General features: G+C 43.4%; 5 protein-coding genes across 9 annotated transcripts; 4 read left to right on the top strand and 1 right to left on the bottom strand.

Annotated features, from left to right (window-relative positions):
- Positions 1–2: 2 nt before the first annotated feature.
- lyar (Ly1 antibody reactive homolog (mouse)) lies at positions 3–2,446 on the top strand. The gene is made up of 8 exons (XM_088389580.1): positions 3–492; positions 569–683; positions 772–879; positions 1,005–1,088; positions 1,250–1,568; positions 1,703–1,762; positions 1,992–2,077; positions 2,199–2,446. The coding sequence occupies exons 1-8, from the start codon at positions 371–373 to the stop codon at positions 2,334–2,336; spliced, it is 1,032 nt and encodes a 343-aa protein (XP_088245706.1). The 5' UTR covers positions 3–370; the 3' UTR covers positions 2,337–2,446.
- A 1,121-nt stretch (positions 2,447–3,567) lies between these two features.
- tmem128 (transmembrane protein 128) lies at positions 3,568–6,818 on the top strand. Of its 3 annotated transcripts, none has more exons than XM_088390545.1 (5): positions 3,568–3,729; positions 4,912–5,044; positions 5,162–5,323; positions 5,493–5,601; positions 6,541–6,818. In XM_088390545.1, the coding sequence occupies exons 1-4, from the start codon at positions 3,627–3,629 to the stop codon at positions 5,590–5,592; spliced, it is 498 nt and encodes a 165-aa protein (XP_088246671.1). In that variant the 5' UTR covers positions 3,568–3,626; the 3' UTR covers positions 5,593–5,601; positions 6,541–6,818. The 3 variants fall into 3 exon arrangements, with proteins under 3 accessions (XP_088246671.1, XP_088246672.1, XP_088246669.1); XM_088390546.1 differs by lacking the exon at positions 6,541–6,818 and adding an exon at positions 5,728–6,322; XM_088390543.1 differs by lacking the exon at positions 6,541–6,818 and adding an exon at positions 5,680–6,322.
- Positions 6,819–6,964: 146 nt separating this feature from the next.
- Positions 6,965–14,032, top strand: otop1 (otopetrin 1). Of its 3 annotated transcripts, none has more exons than XM_088390542.1 (7): positions 6,965–7,215; positions 8,683–8,984; positions 9,350–9,486; positions 9,619–9,677; positions 9,774–9,904; positions 11,315–12,210; positions 12,942–14,032. In XM_088390542.1, exons 2-7 carry the CDS (start codon positions 8,810–8,812, stop codon positions 13,110–13,112), a joined length of 1,569 nt encoding a protein of 522 aa, XP_088246668.1. In that variant the 5' UTR covers positions 6,965–7,215; positions 8,683–8,809; the 3' UTR covers positions 13,113–14,032. The 3 variants fall into 3 exon arrangements, with proteins under 3 accessions (XP_088246668.1, XP_088246667.1, XP_088246666.1); XM_088390541.1 differs by having other exon boundaries at positions 8,619–8,984; XM_088390540.1 differs by having other exon boundaries at positions 6,965–8,984.
- A 2,367-nt stretch (positions 14,033–16,399) lies between these two features.
- On the top strand, positions 16,400–19,541 carry drd5a (dopamine receptor D5a). Its single transcript, XM_088390780.1, has one exon. The coding sequence runs from the start codon at positions 16,662–16,664 to the stop codon at positions 18,036–18,038; it is 1,377 nt and encodes a 458-aa protein (XP_088246906.1). The 5' UTR covers positions 16,400–16,661; the 3' UTR covers positions 18,039–19,541.
- A 734-nt stretch (positions 19,542–20,275) lies between these two features.
- Positions 20,276–23,574, bottom strand: LOC148390465 (uncharacterized). Its single transcript, XM_088389630.1, has 3 exons — positions 23,499–23,574; positions 20,495–23,020; positions 20,276–20,429 (listed from the first exon to the last, which is right to left on the bottom strand). The coding sequence occupies exons 1-3, from the start codon at positions 23,572–23,574 to the stop codon at positions 20,380–20,382; spliced, it is 2,652 nt and encodes an 883-aa protein (XP_088245756.1). The 3' UTR covers positions 20,276–20,379.
- Between the last annotated feature and the right edge of the window lie 276 nt (positions 23,575–23,850).

Below are 23,850 nucleotides of genomic sequence, written 5' to 3'. Positions count from 1 at the left end.
TACGTGTACACTTTCGGAAGACTAAAAGCGACGCGATTATAAATTCAGGCAAGAAAGCGTGTGTCTTGGTAAAACTACATTGTTGGATCATTGTGGGGAGGTCTACTCGTTTTAGAACCCGAGATAATTTAACTTCTTGCTGGTATAAACCGTGACATTTTTTAAAAATAATCTAGTTGATTGCAGCATTTCGATTTGAGTATTGTTGGCTATCGATTTCGGCTTAGCTGGGTCTCTGTCGAGAGGAGCTCCAGCTTTTGTAGGATTTAGTGTTTCTACATTACTGAGATTACAAGCCGTCGGCAAGGGCAGGGGCGATATTGTGCTCGCTATTTAATCCACGCGTACGTGGACAGAGAAGTCATTGATCATGGTGTTCTTCACATGCAACGCTTGTGGCCAAACCTTGAAAAAAAACCAGGTAGAAAAACACGTGCTGAAGTGCCGGGGATGCCAGGTTGTGTCTTGCATTGACTGTGGAAAAGATTTCGGGTAAATTTCGGTGTCCCTTCTTCCTTTGAGTTTTCAAAACTTGCACAGCCTTGTAAAATTGTCTTGTGCTTTGAAGGGGTGATGACTACAAAAATCACATCAAATGCATCAGCGAGGACCAGAAATATGGAGGTAAAGGCTATGAGGCAAAAGCAAACAAAGGGGAGGTGAAACAGCAACAATGGATTGAGGTAAAAGTCAACCTCCGACCTTAATTTTTAAGTTGTATCATTTCAGAAGAAGCTTGTGTACTCAAATTTGATCACTCTGTTACTCAAGAAAATCCACACAGCCATGAACCAACCTGGAGTAAGTGCTAATCTGAAATCTGTGCTCAAGCAAATCTGTGCCAATGCCAATGTCCCAAGAAAAAAGGCCAAATTTGAGGTGGGTGCTTATATTGAAAATATTGGCATTTTAATGTCAAGGGGTATGATTTGTTTTGATATTCGTATGAATGACCATGTCTATGTCTGTGTCTATGATCTAATCACTGTGAAACCTTCCATTAGAATTGGATGAAAAACAGTTTCAAGAATACCAGCACAAGGCTGCATGAAGAAGTGTGGAACATTCTCAATTCATCATCAGACAGTGTAAGTGGTAATAGATATTTGTTTGCCCACTATTGTTTTACTTTACTCACCAGATCGAACAACATTTACATATAAATTGTACAAGTATTCCTTGTTTTCAAGCTTTGTTGAAGATTTTTTTGGGGGAAATAACTGATACTTACTTTCCTATAACCTGACAGCCCCCTGATGTACCCCAGGAGAAAACCAAAGTGAAGAAAACGCTGACCGAAGTCAAAGTTGATGGTAATACTAAAGAAAAACAGAATGGCCATGGAGGCAAAAAGAAGAAGCACACAAAACAAGAGCATCAAGAAGACCATCAAGAGCCAAATAGGAAAAACAAAACTAAGTCCAAAAAGACCGAAATAGCAATAGTTGAGGAAGGGCAGGTGGCCAAAAAGAAAAAAAAGGACAGAAAGAGATCACGGGCTTGTGATGAAAATGGGAATGAAGACCAAAATGGTGCTTCTGAGCAAGTGTCCAACAAAAGGATGAAAAGTAAGTCTTGTCTTGGTCTACACAAGTCCAACATACATGTACTGTATGTGGACAGCTATGGAAAGAAGCCAAATACTGATATGTCATTTGTAACAATAAATTCATTATAAAATATTTTATCTGATTTCTCCCAGCTGACCAAACAGGAGAGACCGCTGTATCGGAACAGAGTGAGGATCAAGCAGTTGTCAAAGGTATGATCAATACTGTAGTTTTTTGTATGTCACATTAAATTCTTCCTTCAGGAATGGCTTGAACAAGATGTAAATCCTGGAAAGTGCCAATTTAACTATTAAATTGGGGTTTTTACTGCAAAAAAAATGGAGCAATTATATTTGTATTGCCCTGATTGCAGTTATCTGCTTTTGTAGACTACTGTAATTGTGCTTCAGTGGCTGATAATTGTTTTTGAACACCTTCTAGGCAGTTTCAAATGGAAAGAAACAATCAAAGCAGTTTTGAAGAATTCACCTGACCAGGAATTGCCAGTGAAGAAACTCAGGAAAAAGGTAAGATGTTGAACTTATTAAAATGTCTCTTTCCTTCTGACCACTATTTATTTTGATGATGAATTATTTTGCAAATTTTGTCCGTCTGGCATAAAATGAAAGAATGAATTCCTCTCTGCAGGTCCTGGCAGCCTATTTCTCAATCACTGGTGATGGCAATTTCAAGACAAAAGAGGAGGTCCTTGCACTTTTCAATAATAAGATCAGTCACAATCCCAAATTTAGAGTTTTGAAGGACAGAGTTAGACTTGTAAATTAAACTAGCATATTCAACCTCTATGGTATGTTGGGGCAAAATGATTGCCTTGGTTCACTGTTCCATTTTTAATACTGGCAGGATCTTGATAATAAAACCATTTGTCATTCTTAGTAGTTTTGTACTCATTCCAGAGGTCATTGTCGATATATTACTGTCAAGCATGTCATTCACACAGAAAATGACAAATGTTGAGTTGGGTGCTTTGCCCAACATTCCAAGGGTGGGAATTGGTACCCTATCTGTGGGATTGGATGTTGCTGTGGGGGAAGGGAAATGAGAGAGCTGCACCTGAGGTAAATTTGACTCTCACACGGAACAAAGTTAATGCACATTCCTCGGCATCCGCATTGAGGTTCACTTGGCCAGCAACACAGAAGCTCCATAGAAGATGGTGGAAGCGTAAGGTGAATTTTTGATGCAGTCCGATTTTCCACTGCTGGAATGAGCAGTCTTCACACTTGCGTGCACACACTCGCACAGAAACACACACAGGTAGCTCCAGCAGGAAATATGCTTTATGAAGCTTTGCTAATCCCAGCTGCTCTAACACTGATGCTCATTCATTGTTCTGCTTATCTGAAATTGTATATTGCATACTAAGGGGTATTAGCGGAGCTGTCAAGTGTGACAGTATTAAAGTTGTATTTTCTGGCCCAGGGTGGAGTGTAGTGTATTGAATAACCAAGAAAATTCAAAGTTAGGCTTACCTAGTTGCAAAACAAATCTTATTTAATGTTGCTATTGCTGTGATTATATTATTATTATATTTTCCACACCTTAAGTGTTCATGTTGCTGCATATTATTTACCTTGCAGCGTTTTCTAACTGTTAAACATGGCCATATGTAGGTGCTATTTGTGGTGCTCATTTAAAAGGGTGCTAAGATATTTTCCACATGTCTACACAATTATTTCCCACCAGATTCAACATCATATAAATTTAGGTTCTTCCCAGAAAAATACAGTTACAGAATTAACATCAAATAACTTAAGGTTCTTCCCAGAAGAAAAAAAACATTAGTTACAAAATTATGACAACCATAGCTGTATCTTTTTGCATGACAGCTGTTTTTACAATACAATATATCTAAAGTCGTGAAGATTGATACTTTATCTACTAAAAAGATATATTTTAAAATGTATATTAAAAATATCGATACATTTCAAAATGTGAATTTCCGATTTTCTTCGCTCCTTCTCGGAACACAAAAACTACAACGGTCGCTTTCAGTGACGTCACGAAGCGCGACGTAAACAGGAAGTTGTTTGCTTCCGCGGTTCGCTGTGCAAGATGCTGAATGACAGTGAATTCGTAACGCTAAGAAAAAGATTCCAAAAAAATGCCGAGTTACTCATGCAGACGGGAGCTTCGTCGCCCGACGAAGACAAGAAATGTGAGTGGAAATATTTAGATTCTCGCTACTTGTTCTGTCTCTTTTTTTCTTCACGGCTAAGTGTGTACTCTTTAGCCCAAGTTACTGTTATGGTGATCAATGCTTCTGTTTACATAGTAAAAAATAAAACTGGTGGGTCATCAAAGTACACATAAGGGCTTGTGTGACGTGTTGTGGTGGTGGAGGTGTTTATAGAACCAGCACTATATATGACATTGCCAAAGTGAGTGGGTTTTTCTACTACTGAACAATATTGCCTTTGTGACCGTCACTGGCTCAAGTCCAGCAATTCTTGATTATTTTGACAAAGCAAACACTGTCAACTTTGTAACCATGCTCATAGGATCACTTTTCCATTCTGTGGCCATCTTTCTATCAATGCCCAATGTTTTTCTTCCAAAACATAAAGCCGCATAAAGACAATGGAAAGCTGCAACAAGGCCACTTTAACATTCATCATCATTTTTATTATCCACAGGCCTTTGCAGTCCCTATCGGGGATCCACTGTATATTATATGCATAATATGCAATAAAGGAAAAAGTCAAGATTGTGGCCTTGGGTTGTTTAGCGCTCGAAGTGCCCTTGTACTGAGGGTCAGAATCACATATGCACATTCAGAAATCAAAACAAGAGAAATCTGTACTAAGCTGACCTTGACACAGTAGAAATTAGAACAAAAAATCATGCTCACACTATTTTCCACAGGAACTTAATCATCTTTATTCAGTGGAGTGTTTTGAATAAAAATGTTACTGTTTTAGTTGCAAATTGTTTGAGCATTCTTTCAAATCCAGGTTTGATACGTGTCAGTGGCATCGTTATCAAAAATCAGTATGACAATTTGCACCTATCAAGTGGTACTGACAAAACACATTGGCATAGTTTTACCTTGTACAAGAGGCGAGCCAAAAGGGATCGCTTTCATTTAATACGGAGGCTGACTTCCTTTAGAGGCCACTGAGTTCTTTGTGAGCAGTGCAGCGTGGTGCTCACGTTTTCAGCAGCCAACAGCTGCCCATGATATGTTTAATCCACTAAATCAATGTCAAATAAAGATAAGTACTTCCCAAAGCAGTAAGAAATCTTTCAGCAAAAATTTATTTTAAGGCCACCTTGGAATCAGTGTACAAAATTGAAAATAAATGGTTAAATGGTAATTTTTTTTAAAAATATATTTCAGATTCAGAAGAAAAAGATGTCCAACCTGTCCCTCCAATCAACAAGCACTCCGTCTTCTGGGTTGTGGCAGCCATAGGCGTCACCTATTATGCGGATTTCTTTCCCAACATCATTGCGAATGATGACATCAAGAGGTGAATGAGTTCTGAGTGAGAGACTAAAATGTCAGAGAGAAAAAAAAAATCCCATCAAGACTCCCATTCACGTCTAAAGTATTCTGCTTGATGATGTAAAACTGTTGTTTTTTTTAGTTGGTGGTTTAACGTGGGCCTGCTGCTCCTTGCCATTAGCCTGTGCCTGGCCATGTTCTGCATTGGGTATTTGGAGTGGTTCCAAGGAATCGTGCACTATGACCAAGAGTACCCTGCAATCCCTCCCATCACCACTGCTGCATTTATTGCTGCGTCGTGCAGGTATATTCAATAAAAACACTTATACATTAAATGTGTGTGTAATACTAGACAGTAACCAGCAGGAGGCTGTATTGATTCAGTCCCAACATTTGTTTGTTGGCTACATGAGGCAGACAAATAATTTGCAATTTGTCTTTTAAGCTGCTAATATTTAAACATTTCTTTGCAGCTTTAACATTGCGCTATGGCCAGTCTGGTCCTTCTTCACTCCGCTCATCCTCCTCACGCAGTTCATGGGTGTGGTCATGCTGATTTCTATGCTTGGATGAACATGTCAAGTAAGATTTGTTTGTTTCTTGTTTCCAAGCTTTTTTTTTTTTTTTTTTACATCTTTGTTCCAAATCTCATCACGACAGTTCTCTCAGAAATTAAGTCCTCTCACGTCGCTTCTTCATCCACCTCAGATCCATGGATTAACTCCCAACTTTCCCAAATGCAAATATACTTGGAGTCTTATAACCTTGAGGAAACTTTTGCGTTTCCGTAAATCACGTGAACTGATTGAAGAACTTCAAGACTGTTGTTTCATTTGGGCTGCATATCTTAACTCTTGCTTAGTGAACTATCGTGACATTAAAGCAGTTTTGTGAAAAGCATGATTGCGTTGTTTCTGAGGCAACCATGTCACCTGAGTTTTTGAGTTTTTGTTCCCTCACATGAGCTCCATGCTTGATATTATTACTGTGCTTACGTTCGCTGCCTTGACGTTGTTTGTTTTGTTCTCACATGAATATTTGCTGCAGTCAATTTGTATTCAGGACCTGTTGGCTTAAGTCAATTCCATTTCTCATTGACTGGCGGAGGAGCGCCAGTGCAATTGTTGAAGGACTTTATTGCCTTTGCTTAGTGTGATAACATCAGTCACCATATTTTCCAGGGGTGGGATATAAATTCACCTCTCGTTTTTACCCATTTGTGTTTGTTTTGTACTCTAAATCCCCGGAACACATGTATCCAAACACCAGACAGCTGTTTCTAATAAAATGAATGTTAATATTGCTGACGTGCCGGTGTGTAGTTGAGCAGCTGTTTGCTAATGCTATGATAAAGCTAAAGACGAGATACAACGTGTCGAGCGTTCAAATGAATCTTTGTGTTCCAAACTCTGTACAACACTGATAAGTTAATGCTAAGATGAGCATTTTATACAACCTTAGTTGGGAAAGCACATTTATGCGTTCAACTAAAATCAATTCCACTTTTTTCTTGTGTACCAGCAATGCACAAAGGTCTTCAAAGAAATGATGGACTCCTGGAACATTCGACAAAGCAGGTTGATGGAATCCAGTAATTGTTCCTTTTCATTCTATATGACCATCATGATTTGAAGACTACTTTTTTTTACTTCAAATATATGTATTGAAAAGAAAAGCGGCAAGATGTTTCAAGCTGAGGCTGATGAGCAGCAAAATGAGTGACACGCAGTTTGTGTTTTAAGAATGTTAATGCCCCATTAAGTGTATTTTTGTTCTTTTAATAAACATACTACTTTTGATATTTAGAGCCATCTAAATTGTAATAACCATTTATTTGATCAGCCACCGTGTTTTAAAAGTCTCCCCCTTTTTTCCTTTGGTATTGCAAAATCTTTGTTATGTATTAAATACTGTGACTTGCAAGCTTGAATACAAACGAACTAATCTAATCATTTGAAAATGTCATCAACATGTTCAGACATAATCAGTGGTTCATTTAAGTTAGTTGACAATAATCGGATGTCGTCTGTGTTTGTAAGTCCACCTACCGCCACTCTCCTCCCTTGAGGGCGACAAATGGTAATGAATAAGTTAATCAATCAGAGTCACTGGGAACGCGCTTCTTGGAAACCACATCATCAGAGCATGCTGCCATTATTATTTTTTTTTTTGCTGAGAAATTGGTAGGAGCTCAAGGTAAGAAAACAAAGTTGACTTAGAACAAAAGAAGCAACAAACAGCAACCACCTAAACAGCAGTGTGACACGTAGCTCCTCCGCAGGGACTAATGGACGGATGTGCGCAATGACACATGCGGTCACACGTTGGCCAAATGACGCATATTATGTTTATTGTCCCAGGTGTTTAAAAAAAGTACCTCAAGCAATCATCACTTTTGCGCTACATTGGATGACTTTTTAATCAGATCTCTCGAATTGCGGTAAACGGAACAAATTATGAAGCGTACCCACAAAAGGCACTGAATATCCCGCCCCACTAATCACGTCTCAACTTCACCCACTTTTTGTTTGACAAATTTAATCCCCCACCCCCGTTGAAGTCAAATACTTATCCCCTCGGACATTGGTACAAGCCCACTTTGAATCCCTCCATATGATCTTTAGCCCCCCGCCCCTCATCTTGAAAGCCTTGCGAACTAGCACCATGGCCATCACAGACTCGCTTGCAACCGGAGCTGAACAGGGTCTTAGCAGTTTGATGCTCTTTTGGAACTCCTCAACAGCAATGATCTCGTGTAGAACCTGATCGTCACATGGGGCGGTTGCAGCAAACTCTTGAGAAAACAGATGCAGTCAATAGCCGGATGTGTACATCTTTCGAACTTTGTGGATAATTTCGTGATTGTGATCAGGGTTCGACACACGCGACAAGACCGTTTCCAGTTTTAAAGCCTTTTTTTTTTTTTTTTTTTTTTTTTTAGGATATACCGCATTGGCAAGTGGCAGTTTTTGGAGTCTTGTATTAAGTTCGTTAAGGCGATATCTTGACAAAGTAACTGTGGTAGAAGTTAAGATTACCTGGTGGAATTTTATTCGAGCAAGACATATTAATAGCTGGTCTATTTAAAAGTTTTTTTTATTCAAAAGTCACTTTTGTAATATTAAATGTACTTAATTTGGAGGTGGATGTAAAAGTTGAAAAAAATTAAAGCTAGTCGTTACAAATTTTATTGTTTTCTTTATTTTAATTGAATTTTTATTTATTTTAGCCTTTTTCAGTGGTGCGTTTGCTCTCGGTTGATGAGCGAAGTTAGCTTAGCGCATGTTAGGCTGGCCTTGACTTTATGCCCCAAACAAACTCATGATAACTGCAGTTATCTTTGTCAGCATCTGCTGCTGCAAATGTGTAGGCAGTAGGCGCTTCCATCGTAAATTCCATCATGTCTCACTTTGGACAGGTAGGAAATGTAGTGGTGCAAAAGTGAAAGTTGACAGAAATAGTCAAGTATAGAGGAGGTGAAAATATTTTGAATCTATTACAAGAGTGCACCCGGGAGCCCTTCAGAAACACCTTCAGTTTCTTTGACTCTTTGACCCATTTGCCCACGTTCTTATAAACCATGTCTCCCACCATGGTAGAACCCAACAGCTTGGATGTCATGTGTCTGAACAAATACTGCAACAGCTCCTCTTCGTCGTCCAGTTCGGAGAACGAGAAAAAGATCTGGACCAAGCTGAAGCTGAATTTGGCCCAAGATTATCCGAGGAAGAACGCGGAGATCCTGAGTGGACAATACGGGACCAATTTGCTCCTGATTGGAGCGGCGCTCATGCTGGCCCTGGCCCACCACAGCCCTTCTGTCAAAGAAGACCACCTGCTGTCCTTCGTCACCTGCCTCATGATCCTCCAACTGGTCTGGATGTTGTGGTACATGCTGGTGCGGACCCGACACAAGAATACTCGTACTGAGAAAGACGTCCATGCCACCACGTGCTGGATCAGAGGTGAGTTTTACAACAAGCCTACAGTGGAATGCCATTTGAGGGGGGGGATTTTGGAATGCTAGGAGCTGGTATTTTTTGATCATCTTTTTTTCATGATTCATTCTTGCAGCAGACATTTTTTTTAAAACAAGGTCAGAAATATCTTGCTTCTCAAAATCGCTCTCCGGTTGACATTTCTCCGTGTTTCTATGGTCTCAACCGTAGTTGGTTTGACTTCTCTGCAATAACTATTCATAGTGTTCTGCGAAAGCTGAAAAAAGTAATTATTTGGTCAAAGCCAGGAATGCAAGAATTTTCTGTTCAGTATTTTTCATAATTTAGATGGATATACTGAGACACTGACGTCTTTTCTGATTTTCCCAAAGGTGGCTTGAGTCTTCTTGCACTTCTCTCTATGATTATGGACGTGTTCCGAATCGGATATTATGTTGGATATCAAGCTTGTGTGTCGGCCATTCTCGGGGTATATCCTGTCATCCATGCGAGCCACACTATAGCCCAGGTAAGTTTGAAACAATAATACTTCCCAGTGGAATTTAACCAAATAGGTCTCATCATAATGAGTTCTTTGCATTTTGGGTCATATTTTATATTGCTTTTTTTTCTTCTGAAATGTCTTTGTTGTTTTCATTAGGTGCACTTTCTCTGGTTTCACATCAAGGATGTCATCAAGCGTTTTGAAACATTAGAGAGGTATGTTTATGCTAGCACGTGATATTCTAGCTGCCGTCTTGTCGCTGATCATCCATCTCGTCATGAACTTTGTTATCAACACTTTGCCCCCCGCAGATTTGGTGTCATCCATGCAGTCTTTACCAACCTCCTACTCTGGGCCAATGGTGTGATGTCGGAAGCCGAGCACTTCTTGAACAACCATAATAGAAGGCTCTCTGCCCTGGGCTATGGAAACCTCACGATAGGTAAGGCTTGATTGTTGGCTTGTACCATAGATCAGGGGTGTCAAACTCATTTTTGTCACGGGCTGCATCGTAATCATAGTTTCCTTCGGAAGACAATTATAACCCAAATAAATGTATAAACTCATATTATATACAGTATAGGCTACACAGTAAACTGATCATTAACTAGTTTTGAAATTGGAGACTAGTAAAAAAAAAAAGATGAATGGTAATAAAAATACATCGCTAAGTGAAGACAATTTGCAATTTTATTATTGACACAAAGTCGATGCACAATTTGTCTTTGCGGGCCAAATACAATTATATTGCGGGCAGTATTTTGCCCGCGGGCCAAAGTTCGACACCCCTGACATAGATGACCAGTACAATAGTTCAATTGAGAGTGTGAGTGGAAGCAAAAAAAAAAAAAAAAGGGAAGGGTTAGAGAGGGGAAGGCAGGTGAGCTCGCCAACCCTGCAGGACTTGTTCGTGTCCAAAGTCACTCGATTAGGTTTCAGGAGACGCACTGTTAGTGCTGAGGCTCCCTCCCAAGGCTTTACAACACACTTCAGCCAGGGCCACCCTCCTTGGCAGCCCCCCACCCGCTGCTTGACCTCACACGGCTTTATCCCAGGCTGCTTACTCCCAAGGGTGCTGCAATTACAGTAACTGATACATCTAAGCCGAGGGGTTGTGGGGTTTAGCTACTCCTCCTCATATCCGGCTGACTGTCAGCCTGACCGTTGTTCGCTTTTTAATTAAAGGGTGCAGGGCTGTTGGGGTGACCCTTGTGTGTGTGTGTGTGTGTGTGTGTGTGTGTGTGGGGGGGGGGGGGGGGGGGGGTTGTGGCCGCTGGGGACACATAGCTGAGTTTGTGAGGAGGATCTTTAGGATGCAACCATTGCGGGGTAGTGTTAAAGTTAAGGAACAGGTAGTTGAAAGTTTGGCAAATAAAAGAAATAACTTATTTGTGGGAGTAATAACCATGGCTTGGGAAAGCGGGAATTTGGCTCACTTTTATATCTAAGCACGTCTCCTTTCTGATAATTATGAGATCAAGCTCGATTTCACTCCCTGCCCTCGTCAGCATCAGTCATAAATAAGCTTGTCATTTTGCTTTATTTTAATGAAGAAATATGAGAAGAATTTTAATCATCTCTGCCTCTGCCTAGGTAGGAATGTTATGCTCGCATTAAAACATAACTGATAAAAATAAGAAATAAACGATAATTGAGGAGGAAATTAAACAAAAAATGAAGTGTACTCCGAACACTTAATGTTGAATCCGGTAACATGACATCCGTGATGCTTGCGTACAGCCTTACCAGAACCAACGAGAATGAATAGAGATGATTACGTTCACGATTAATCTGCGTGTTTTAATTCTGTGTCACCATCCCGAAATCATTATGTATGCGTTTGACTTTTCAGTTCACACCGAGCCTCTCTGTAACTGCACCACCAGCACTTGCTCCATGTTCTCCAGCAGCCTCTACTATCTGTATCCCTTCAACATCGAATACCACATCTTTGTCTCCGCCATGCTCTTTGTCATGTGGAAGAACATTGGAAGGAACATTGACCTTTCTTCGAATCAGAAACGGCTAGCTACCAAAACCCAAGGTTTGACCTTGGGCCCCGTTTTGGGTCTAGTCGCCCTGGCCAGTACCATCGGGATTCTGGTGGTTTACATAACACACATGGAAGGTTCCGTTCCAACTCGGCGCTCGGCCATTTCCATGTTCTACATCTACGGCATCATCATGCTGGCGTTTATGTGTGCCGCCTGCGCTTCGGGTTTGCTCATATACCGAGCGGATCGCATGGCACCGGACACCTCGAAGAACCCCTCCAGACAGCTGGACACAGAACTGCTTTTTGGATCATCTATCGGGTCCTGGTTCATGTCCTGGTGCAGCATCGTAGCCGTGCTGGGAGCCGACAGCAGTCCGCCGTATCGCTGGACCAATTTGGTCTATTCTTTGCTTGTGATATTAGAGAAGTGCATCCAGAACCTCTTCATCGTAGAATCCCTCTACCGCCGGCAGGACGACACCGGGCGGGGTGACCCCGAATTAGTGGCTTCGTCTGAAATCTTCTCAGTGACGTCTTCTTTGGCCCCACCTTACAATGGCATCTTCAACCGAGCCTACGACACACCGGAGCGGGCTAGCGTCGCCATGGAGAACGAGCAGGAAGAGAGCGGACAAGTGTACAAATTAGCGGAGGTGCCGCAGCCTTTTGGAAACCAAGTAGCCGACGCTCCAAATGTCAAGAGGCAAATCCTGAAGAACATCGCCATCTTCTTAATTATGTGCAACATCTCGGTAAGAAACACTTCCGATCGTCGGCATTTTAATCCCTTTGAGATTGCTACTGTATGTATCCTATGTTGTGATGTGAAACCAAGATGGCGCCAAAGCAGTATTTTTGTCTTAAAAAACATTCCTCAACTCACTTCAACATAGTTCTTTGTTAGTAAGTTTGCCAGGGCTGAGCAGCCATTATTCATGAGTTCACTCTACGTAGCAGAAAAAAAAAATCATACGAGGACAAGCAGCTGGCTCTGCCAAATGGTAACAGATATCTCTCCAGTTATCGGCCGATATGAACTCTGAACGGACATTTGGACACTACAAAGTGAATCAAGCTCTGGAAGAATAAATGCGTCAGCACGCTTGTGGTGAATTTCGATGCTATCTGACTGAGCCAAGATATCAGTTTCCCTATGTTGAGCTGTATCTCAATGAAAGGCTTTCTTTGTTTTGCAGCTCAAACTATAGATGTGCCTTGCTGTTCATTTAACAATTCCTCGAACTCGAAAATTTGCCCTTTTTTTTTTCCCATCCAGGTGTTTTGTTACTTCTAGCAGAGTGGATGTTTTTACTGGAAACTTTTTTTTTGTTCTGCATAGGGAAAAGCAGTGTTGGTTGTTCTAAATTTGCTGGCGTATGTAACATTGGCTGAAGGAAAAAATATTATTATTCATCCTTTGGCAGAGAGAGCTGAATACTAAATACATGTCTGTTGTTTTTTTTCTTGTTCCCGCCCCTCCTAGCTGTGGATCCTCCCCGCCTTTGGCTGTCGGCCACAGTACGAAAATGGGTTGGAACAGGAGGCCTTCGGTTTCAGTACATGGACTACAACTCTCAATTTTGCGGTTCCTTTAAACCTTTTCTATCGCATGCACTCGGTCGCTTCTCTATTTGAGGTCTTCCGGCGCGTCTGACGGAAAAGCCCAAGTTGGACAATACATCATAATGCTTACCGGAGTTCCCTACTGAGTGTTTCCCAACATGGTTCATGATTCACCAGTCTTGAAAGGAAATCGTGGCAAAAAAAAAAATATTCCCGAAGAATAACAATTCCCAAATTAATTCACAGAAGGGCTCATGTGTTTGGTTGTCACACTGCAGTAGGCTTTTGATTAAATCCTATGCTATGTGACACATACGTACACCTGATTGTATTCTCAAAGCGTCAACGTACCAGAAAAAATGGTTTAATAGCACTATTTTATACATGAATGATTGTACAAATGTGCACGCATTGACCTGTAGTGATATGCATTTCAAATATGCATATTATTTATGGATGATGTTCTCATTTATTTTGGTAGAGGTTTTGTGGAGCAAAGTTCAAATCTCAGCTCAGAACCAACTGCAGGGTGTTCTAAAAATTTTGACATCATTTGAAATATGACTGCAGTATCCGAGAAAGCACAGAAGCTGAGGGGTTATAGTTTATTCTGTCTTCAAAGTAGTCAAAATTTACAATTCTAATTCTGTTCACCACGTGATGTGCGTATATATATTGCCAAGAAAGGACAACGGACCGTTAATTCACACACCATTCGGTGTCTTACTTCTGGATACTTAGCCGGAAATTTGTGGGCTAACACACTTTTGCGATGTATATAGTAGATGAATTGATGTCCGGTGAAAGTTCTCACTCAGGTGCTACCTACCATCATCTCAGTAAGTGCCAACATGTATGTAAATTTTGTTTTTCAGTGAATATATTGCTTGTGTTCAAAATCATCATTTCAGCATTGAGACGGGATCTTTGTGGAAGTCACATGAACTGGTGCTCAAATGAAATTGTTTTTACGGTAGTGACGAAATAAATATTAGGTTTTGGTCATACAAAGTTGTCGACTAAGACTTGGATCTCTGACGTTTCAATTCTTAGTAAACAAAACTACCACACGATGGCGCCACTTATATAGGCTTGTTGTAGTCGGCGTTCAATTCGTCCAACTAAATAAAGCGTGCATGCAAATAAATTCGGGCACTTAAATTCATAATATAATTGGGCAATGGAGAAAAAAAAAATCATAACACCAAGACAAGTATTGTACAAAATAATCAATGCAACGTTTTTTCACTGCTAGATGATTTGTTGTGTACGTTTTTTTTTCCTACAGAGCATTTTTTTTCGATGTCAAAGTTTTTTGATATTGGAATACAAACGCTTATACAGTAAAAAAAAAAAAAAATCAATTGCCAGGTAATGTAACTCGGAGAAAAAATAGGCTTGAACCTTTTCAGACGATAAGTAGGCTACTTTAGTGTGACTTGACGTTCGGTTCACAATCTCTATCATTCACATTTTCACTTTTCACAAACTGTTTTCCTGAATGTTGGCTGCACTGCCTCTTGACCAGACATCCGAGATTAGATTACTCCAGAGAATTTGACATTGGGTGTCCGGGGGATTATTTTGACGTAGTGTCAGACCGATATGACAAGCACACAGAGGGGAGCTAAAAATAGCAATGACGTGGCCAAGCTGGTGACTTGTTGGCTGCTATGGCGTAAACGTGCGGACGACGCCGCGCGTCATTGTGTGTGGAGTGTGGATGTGACTCACCTGCGGGTATGGGGCCAGCGCGCACACGCCAAAATGCCTGTTTGACCTCCTGTTCAGACGCTGAGCACATTGCGGCACAGAAGTACTGTAAGCGTTATGTCAATTTCAGCACCATGGACAGCTCTAGACAAGTCTCACCGTGTTGTTTCCTGCATGTGTATGACAGTCTCTTCCAACCTGTTAGAGGCTGAGGAACAAAGAAACCAAATAAATCAATAAATAAATCCAAATAAATAAATGTTTTATTTTATACAAATTAAATTACTAAATTGGATGCTTACTTGTGGCACACCTGATGAGCTCACATGGCACGTTGGAAAGTGTGCTCTTTTTCTGAATTGTTTCATCATTGTCAAGTGTATCTGCTCTATTCCGTTGTTTACTTTTGTTATTAACTATCCTGCACTAGATTCTATCACTCCTGTCATTGCATGGATGTGTGCACATGCCGGAGGGGTTAGACACTCACCTCAAGTGGAAATAAGCTTCAAGTGTTTGTTTGTTTTGTTTGTGCGTGTGTGGGGGTGAGGAGGGGGGGGGGGGGGGGGTCCTTGTGTGAAAGAGTAAACTCTGAAAATGTTGCAGCGTTTCTCACATCTCCTTTCCAGCGCAGTGCCTAACACTTCACACAAAGGAGAGGTGGTGCACCTGACAGTTCTAAGTGATGAACCGATTGTGGGAATTCTTTCTTTGCAATTGTTATATTGTTGTTCATCCGCACGCTGCACTCTTGTTTGACTGTGTTCAAGTATGTTCTGAAACACAAATTGCCATTTCAGTTGTAGTGGACATCCATTAGGGACAGTCAAATGACCTTCATAGTTTTGTGGATGCTGCTCACGTCCTTCGCCCCATTTGCACGCCCCTGCAAATTGGTTTTAAACCTCTCATTAAAAATTTGACCATTTGAGAGAGGCTACAGACTACAAAACGTGTCTTTTGGGGGAGGGAGTAACATTTGTAATATCTTGAGGCACCATGCAGAGGCACACTGCTCGAGAAACAATTTACACCAAGCTCTGGGTTTCAGTAAAATATCACCCCTAAAAGTTATTGTAGAATGTCTAACACCCCCGAATTGAATTAAAACACGAAATATGTTATTGCCAAGAGGAAATGATGAATAATGCACACACCTGCTACTATAATATTAGTATTGTATTCTAACTGCAGTTACCGGATTGTAAATCCTGATGGAGCAGAATAAATTTCCACAATAAATGTTAATGTTAATGTTTAAATGTTAAACCCTTAAAACAGCTAGATTGAAAATTGGACCACCCCAGGAAGTTGGGTCAAATTAGTTGGGTCAATTTGACCCAGCTGTCTTCAACATATTCAACATATACATAATCATACGTGACACAGTGGGAGCGCTGGATAAGAAATGACTACAAACCTACAACCAAATAACACGCTGTGCACTCAAATGAAACTGTTCCAAGCGCAGCGTCAAACTGGACATCATGGACAGTTTTTTCGTGTTGTTTTCCTTCCTTTATTGAGCCAAAGCACACATTTTCTGAGAAAACCCTAGAAATGTTGCAGGTTTCCCCGCACCCCTTTTCTAACGCAGTGCGTACTACACCCAAAAGGGGCGTGACGCACCTGACAGTGGTTAGTGGATGCACTGTGGGAATTTCTCTTCACGCAGTATGAGTGAGTGGGTGAGTGACTGGGTGGCTGGGTAAAGGCATTGTGTCCGGCAATGCTGCAAAATGAACTCGCCGATGCGTGCTGAGTTCCAGTCATTGAGCTGTGCGCCAGGCGCTCACTTTCAACGCGCTTTTCCATCACTGCTGACGCGTCGCGCGCAGCACACTGTGGCTACGTTGCGATGTGAATGAGCGTGGCCGTCCTTTTTTTTTATTTTATTTGTTTGTTTTTTTGACGTGAGGCTGCGCACATGGAAATCCCAGCCAAGTATCTGTCGTCGGTGCAAGGGACTGACCTCGCACCGGTGCCGCTCAGGGAGACCATGTGGAACGGCACAGAGTCCGAGGCGACCAGCGACGGCGAAAGGGACGGCGTGGTTTTGCGCACCGTGACAGGGTGTTTGCTTTTCCTCCTCATCTTGTGGACCCTGCTGGGGAACATATTGGTGTGCTCCGCGGTTTTGCGCTCACGCCACCTGCGGACAAAAGTGACCAACATCTTTATTGTGTCCCTGGCTCTGTCGGATTTGTTCGTGGCTGTGCTGGTGATGCCCTGGAAGGCTGTGGCGGAGGTGGCAGGATACTGGCCGTTTGGCACTTTCTGCAATGTCTGGGTGGCTTTTGACATCATGTGCTCCACCGCCTCCATCCTTAACCTTTGCATCATCAGCGTGGACAGATACTGGGCCATCTCGAGTCCATTCCGCTACGAGAGGAAAATGACTCAGAGTGTTGCGTTCGTCATGATTAGCATCACTTGGACGTTGTCGCTGCTCATTTCATTCATACCGGTCCAGCTCAACTGGCACAAAGCCAGCGGGGGCGTGGCCAGGACTAGCAACGCCTCTGTAGGTCGCCTGCAGACGGAGGAGAACTGTGACTCCAGCCTGAGCCGAGAATACGCCATCTCCTCGTCTTTGATTAGTTTCTACATCCCTGTGGCAATTATGATTGTGACTTACACTCGAATATACCGGATTGCCCAAATCCAAATTAGGAGAATAGCTTCTCTGGAGAGAGCTGCGGAACACGCTCAAAGTTGTCGGACGAACAGATTTGAGTGCCAACACCACAACACTTTAAAAACCTCCATTAAGCGAGAAACCAAGGTGTTGAAAACTCTTTCGGTGATTATGGGTGTCTTTGTGTGCTGCTGGTTGCCCTTCTTCGTCCTCAACTGCATGGTTCCCTTCTGCGACAAGGTGCCCTCAGACCAAGACGCGGGCCTGCCATGTGTCAGCGAGACCACCTTTGACGTATTCGTGTGGTTCGGCTGGACCAACTCATCTTTGAACCCCATCATTTACGCATTCAACGCCGAGTTCAGGAAAGCTTTCGCCAACTTGTTGGGCTGTCGCTACTTCTGCTCCAGCACGCCCGTAGAAATTGTGAACATCAGCAACGAGCTGGTCTCCTACAACCAAGACACCACATTCCACAAGGAGATCGCCAACGCCTATGTCAACATGATCCCCAATGTAGTGGAATGTGAGGACACTTTTGACAGGATCTCACAGCTCACTGTCAACAATGACAATGCCACCGACTCCGTGTGTGACTTGGAGGACTGCGAGGCTGTTATCAGCCTCGACAGGATGTCGCCATTCACACCCAATGGATTACATTAACCCCCTGCCTCCTCACCATGCGTTATTGGATGTACTGGTGGTCACTTTATTGTTCCATTCTCATCCTGGCAGGTCAAAAATTCCATTTCTGTGTGCACCATAAGGTGTTTTCTAAAGCTTTCAAGGTCACACTCTATTCCATTGTAACCCTAAAGTCACCTTTTTTCTGAGTGTGCTTGATTCTATGACTTGCTCATGGACACTTGGGGCAGGATGTTTGTGTTTGCGTCCATCCAGCCAGACTGCTGCCGCTTTGCCTCATGTGTGATGTAATGTTGTTGTACTGGGGAAAACAAAAAAAATTGGTGTCCATTTCCATGACCAGTGAAGTCTGTGTTGATTTGTTCAAAGAGTCAGTGTCGTTTGAACCAATGTTTTCTGCAAGGTTTGTCTAATGTATGACCAATGTAGAAAGTGGAAATATTTCTAAAGAGCACCAATCATTTATATATCTATAAAAAATAGAAGAAGAAAAAAGGAGGAAATTCATAAATCTGATATTTTTAGCAGACTTTATAACTCGGTATTCCTAAGAAGATTTCCTATTTTTACATGTCCAGTCCTATTTCATAACCTTTGCTGCTTAATACCATTAGATAGCTAGAACCTTTCTTTACACTGAGGGCTCTTTTTGTTGATGGTGCAGCTGTGCTCAGTCAGAAAAAAAATAGTGCATCTTGAGTTTTGAACTTCAATGTTTTGCTGTATATAGGATTTATTAATAACATGATCAACTTTCCTATTATTTGGCGTTTTTAAAATCGGCTGTGTTCATACCCAGAACATTGCAAAATACTTTATTTATTTATTTATTTATTTATTTATTTATTTATTTATTTATTTATTTATTTATCTATTTGGCCAAAAATACCAAAACCCAATCTAGCCTGCCACTGTGCACATTTTGACGACGCCTCGCACTGAGCATGAAAATAGAGCCTTGAGCGTGAAAACTGAAGACAGCCTTACAGAAGAACCCGAACAACTGAACCCAATGCAGTCATCATCTCAGCGCCTTATCAAAGAATGAAATGTGTTGCATGGACTTCCATGATGCCAAAATGCAGTATTAAAGTGTTTACCTGTACCCGCCCCATGTGACTCCTGTAGGTCACCATGGGGACTTAATTGCAGTTTGATTGCAAACTTTGATGGAGAAATGTATTATTCAGTTGCACAGAACCGACAACGTCTCAATTTATAATCGTGTCAGCGATTCAAATGAAGCAGCAGAATCAAGGGTAGCTGTCATGTGAGCTATTGAACATAACAATCATATGCTGGGTTGAACAGACTATCCAATATGACCAATGATTCCAAATCACTAATATGTACAGTACAGTAAGTCAGACCAAATGGATGACATAAGCAAGGCGCCTGGGCCAGTGCACCAGGATGTCATAGAAACACTTCTCCATCATTGTATTGTATAGCTGACTTGAATGTATATTAAAGTGAACTGTGTCATTATTTGCTGAATAAAACGCTAACACACTGAAAGAACAGAGTGTGTATATGTGTCATATTATGCTCTTTCCAGTGCTGTTGTTTTTATCCATTCACAATTCACCTAACTTATGTTGCCAGGCTGTATGAAATCTACCTGGGCCTTGAGAATCAACAATTCAGATATCTGTGCATTGGTGAACAGGCAAATTGATAAGTGCGAGAGCCAATCAGATCACAGAGTTGCGTCAGTATGGCCCTCACCTTGAACGTGACATTTACGCGTCCTGTGATTGGATATGGATACTTAATAGTTTGAGCTATTGCAGTGCTATGCAAATCAACAGAGTCTCACCTGGAACTGTTAATAGTTAAAAACTTTTTTAAACGGTTTGTCCGGTATTTCCAGGCAAGCATTTACGAGCGGCTTGAGGCTTCTGGATGGACGCTGCAAACTGTTCTGCTGCGAATGCCTTTTGTTCGCAAAGGATCGATTTGTTGAGCTACATTGAATCAAAGTCAAAGTCAAAGTCAAAGTCAGCTTTATTGTCAATTTCTCCACATGCCAAAGACACACAAAGAAACCGAAATTTCGTTCCCCCCTATCCCACGGTGACAAGACATGGCTCACAACAGACAAACAGTAAACAAGTATAACAAAAGCGTGCTGAATAAATAATGAATAAATAACACAACAAGAAATAAATAAATAATTAATTAAGAGGAGCGTAAAAACGCGTACAGCAGACATTCCCGAAAATAGCGCAACAGTGCCGCACGCTACGCAGAAGGGGGTAGCGAGTTCAGGGCCCTAACAGCCTGGAGAAAGAAGCTGTTGGCGAGTCTGGTGGTGCGGGAGCGCAGGCTCCTGTACCTCTTCCCAGAGGGCAGAAGGTCAAACAAGGAGTGAGCCGGGTGACTCACATCTCTGGCAATCGAGGTTGCCTTGCGGGCGAGATGGGAGGTGTAAATGTCCTTCAGGGAGGGAAGCGAAGCACCAATAATCTTACCAGCCGTATTCACTATGCGCTGCAGGGCCTTCAAGTTCTGTTCAGTGCAGTTACCACCCCAGACAGCGATGCAACTGGTGAGGACGCTCTCAATGGTGCCACGGTAGAATGTAGACAGGACTGCCTGAGGAGCACATGCACGCCTGAGCTTCCGCAGGAAATACAGGCGGCGCTGAGCTTTCTTTGCCAGTGACGAGGTGTTCGCGGACCAGGAGAGGTCCTCACTGATGTGCACCCCCAGGAACTTGGTGCAGCTCACCCTCTCCACCACAGCACCGTCGATGATCAGCGGCAGGTGTGTTGTGTGACCCTTCCGGAAGTCCACAATGATTTCCTTGGTCTTACTGACGTTCAGCAGGAGGTTGTTGTCCCTGCACCACGTGGTCAGAAGGTCAACTTCCGACCTGTACCGAGTCTCGTCGCCCTTCGTGATGAGACCCACCAGAGTCGTGTCGTCAGCAAACTTCACTATGCGGTTGTCGCTGTAGGTCGCAGTGCAGTCATGCGTCAGCAGGGTGAAGAGCAATGGACTGAGCACGCAGCCCTGGGGGGCCCCCGTGCTCAGCGTGATGCTGGCGGAGATTTTGTCGCCAACACGCACCACCTGAGGCCTCTGACAGAGGAAGTCCAGTATCCAGTTGCAGAGGGAGGTACTGAGGCCCAGCTCGTCGAGTTTGGAGATGAGTCGCTGCGGCACAATGGTGTTGAAGGCAGAGCTGAAGTCCACAAACAGCAACCTCACATATGAGTCCTTTCTCTCCAGGTGGGTGAGGGCCGAGTGGAGGGCAGAGCAGATGGCATCCTCAGAGGACCGCTTGGCACGGTACGCAAACTGGAAAGGGTCAATGGTGGGGGGGAGAACGGACTTGATGTGCTCCAAGACCAGCCGCTCAAAGCACTTCATGATGATGGGCGTCAGTGCCACAGGGCGGTAGTCATTGAAGCAGGACGGTGCAGGTTTCTTCGGCACAGGAACGATGGTGGCAGCCTTGAAACACGAGGGGACGATGGCCTGCTGCAGGGAAACGTTAAAGATGTCTGTGAAGACACCCGACAGCTCCCCAGCGCAGTCCTTCAGCGCTCGACCCGGGATGTTGTCAGGGCCCGCCGCCTTACGGGTGTCAATAGCGGCAAGCGCCCTCCTCACACCGTCGGCAGAGAGGCGCAGGGGCTGCTCGTGTGGGGGGGGAGTGGTCTTCAGCGGGCAAGTGCTGTTCTGGGCGTCGAAGCGAGCAAAGAAGCGGTTCAGATCGTTCAGCAGGCGAACGTCGCCCTCACAGCTCCTCGGCGCGGGCTTGTAGTCTGTGATGGTCTGAATGCCCCGCCAAAGGCTACGTGCGTCCTTGCTGTCCTTGAAATGGGTGGAGACCTTGCACGAGAACGCCTTCTTCGCTTCTTTGATGCCTCGGGACAGGTCGGCCCTCGCTGTCCTCAAGCCAGCCTCATCCCCTGCTCTGAAAGCCTTGTCCCTGGCCCTCAACAGTCTGAGGACAGCCCCCGTCAGCCACGGCTTCCAGTTCGCGCGAGTGACGACGGATTTCGAGCAAGTCACATCATCGATGCACTTCGTGATGTAAGAGGTAACAGAGTCAGTATATTCCTCTATGTCCGTCCAATCGTTGTAGGTGGCTGCCTGCTTAAACAAGTCCCAGTCAGTGGTGTCGAAGCAGTCACGAAGTGCATCGGAGGCACCCTCAGGCCACACTCGAACCTGCCTCCGAACCGGCCTGGATGCCTTTACCAATTGTCTGTATGCGGGCAAAAGCAAAACGGTGAGATGGTCAGAAAGCCCCAGATGGGGGAGGGGGGTGGCTTTGAAGGCTCCCTTTTGCGCCGAGTAGACCAGGTCCAGGAAGCTGTCTCCACGTGTCGGAAAAGGAACATGCTGGTGAAGCCTCGGGAAAACAGACTTCAGGTTGGCATGATTGAAGTCTCCAGCGAAGATGGTGAAACCGTCAGGGTGCGCCGTTTGCTGTTCACTGACGGCCTGGTACAGTTCGCCAAGCGCCGCGGTCCTGTCTCCTTCGATGTTGGAAGGCGGGATGTATACCGCGACTAGCAGAATCGCGGTAAATTCCCTCGGCAGATAAAAAGGACGGCACTTAATGATCACAAACTCCACAAGCGGCGAGCAGTGCTTACATACCATCACAGAGTCCCGGCACCATTCTTCTCGGATGTAGACGCATATTCCACCTCCTCGCGACTTTCCCCCTCGTACAATGGCACGGTCCGCCCGATAGCACGCTAGCCGCTCCAGATGCACCGCAGAGTCCGGAATGTTGTCACTCAACCAGGTCTCGGTGAACACGAGCACACAGCAGTTCCGCACCGTCCGGTTCGTAGACCTCAGCAGGCGAACGTAATCCATTTTGTTGTCCAGCGATCGAACATTCGCCAGAAGAATGGAGGGCACCGCCGGTCGCGCTGGGTTGGCCGCCAGCCTGGCCCGGACGCCTCCGCGCTTGCCCCTCTTCTGCTTCCTCGCACACCGTGAATTTGCAAATTTAAATGTTTTAACTAAGGCTGCAAAGAGACACCAATGCACGTCTGGACACTTGCAAGCTACGGTGCTTTTAAAAACTTTCGGGGACACCAGAGTACACTCATTTCAACAAACAGGTAAGAGCTCATTTTGTACACATGCGAGCGTCTCAACGGGCTCATAGATATTTCAGTGATGTTTCATTTATTTATTATCTTTCTGTGTGTTCACAATCGTCATCATGGTGATTTTTTCTGGTCATTTCTTAACTAGGTTGGATGTATTTTACTGTTAGCGCTGATTTGTCCTACTGCTCTTAAAGGCACTACAGCGATGAATATATTGCGTTCGAAAAGAGGAAAGGAGGGAAGTGAATGTAGAGGAGACGGCTCTGTGTGTGAGGGAAGCTGGAAAAGAATAATAACACCCTTGCCCCTCGTCGTGACTTGTGACTTGGAGCCGCAACACACAATTCAGGTGATGCAATGCCTAATAGTACATAAGTGTGTTTCTAACTACTCTCCAGTCCTGGTGTTATAAATGGTGGCATAATGATAGGGACATCACTGAAGGCTGAAATGCCAATGATATGCATCCTGTGCAAATGTTTATCATTTCATTTGACGCCATATCTGTGCTCCTCTCTAATGTGGACAAATTGGATATATTTGCCAAGACATTATTTGCTGCAGAATTCACATGTGCCACATTAGAATAATGAAAACAGTTGACGTTGGCGCTTGAATTGTAATCACAATGTGATTAAATAGTAACTGTAGAATGGACGTGTAAATGTACGTGAGCGAGAGCCATAACTCTAAATGCCACTGCTGTTCAAATAGGACTTTTCACCACAATTTGGCACCTTAAT

Source organism: Syngnathus floridae, chromosome 11 (genome assembly GCF_059516105.1).
Source record: "Syngnathus floridae isolate MCC-2025c chromosome 11, RoL_Sflo_1.0, whole genome shotgun sequence".
Classification (NCBI taxonomy): Eukaryota; Metazoa; Chordata; class Actinopteri; order Syngnathiformes; family Syngnathidae; genus Syngnathus; species Syngnathus floridae.
This window is presented reverse-complemented; position numbering and strand designations above follow the sequence as displayed.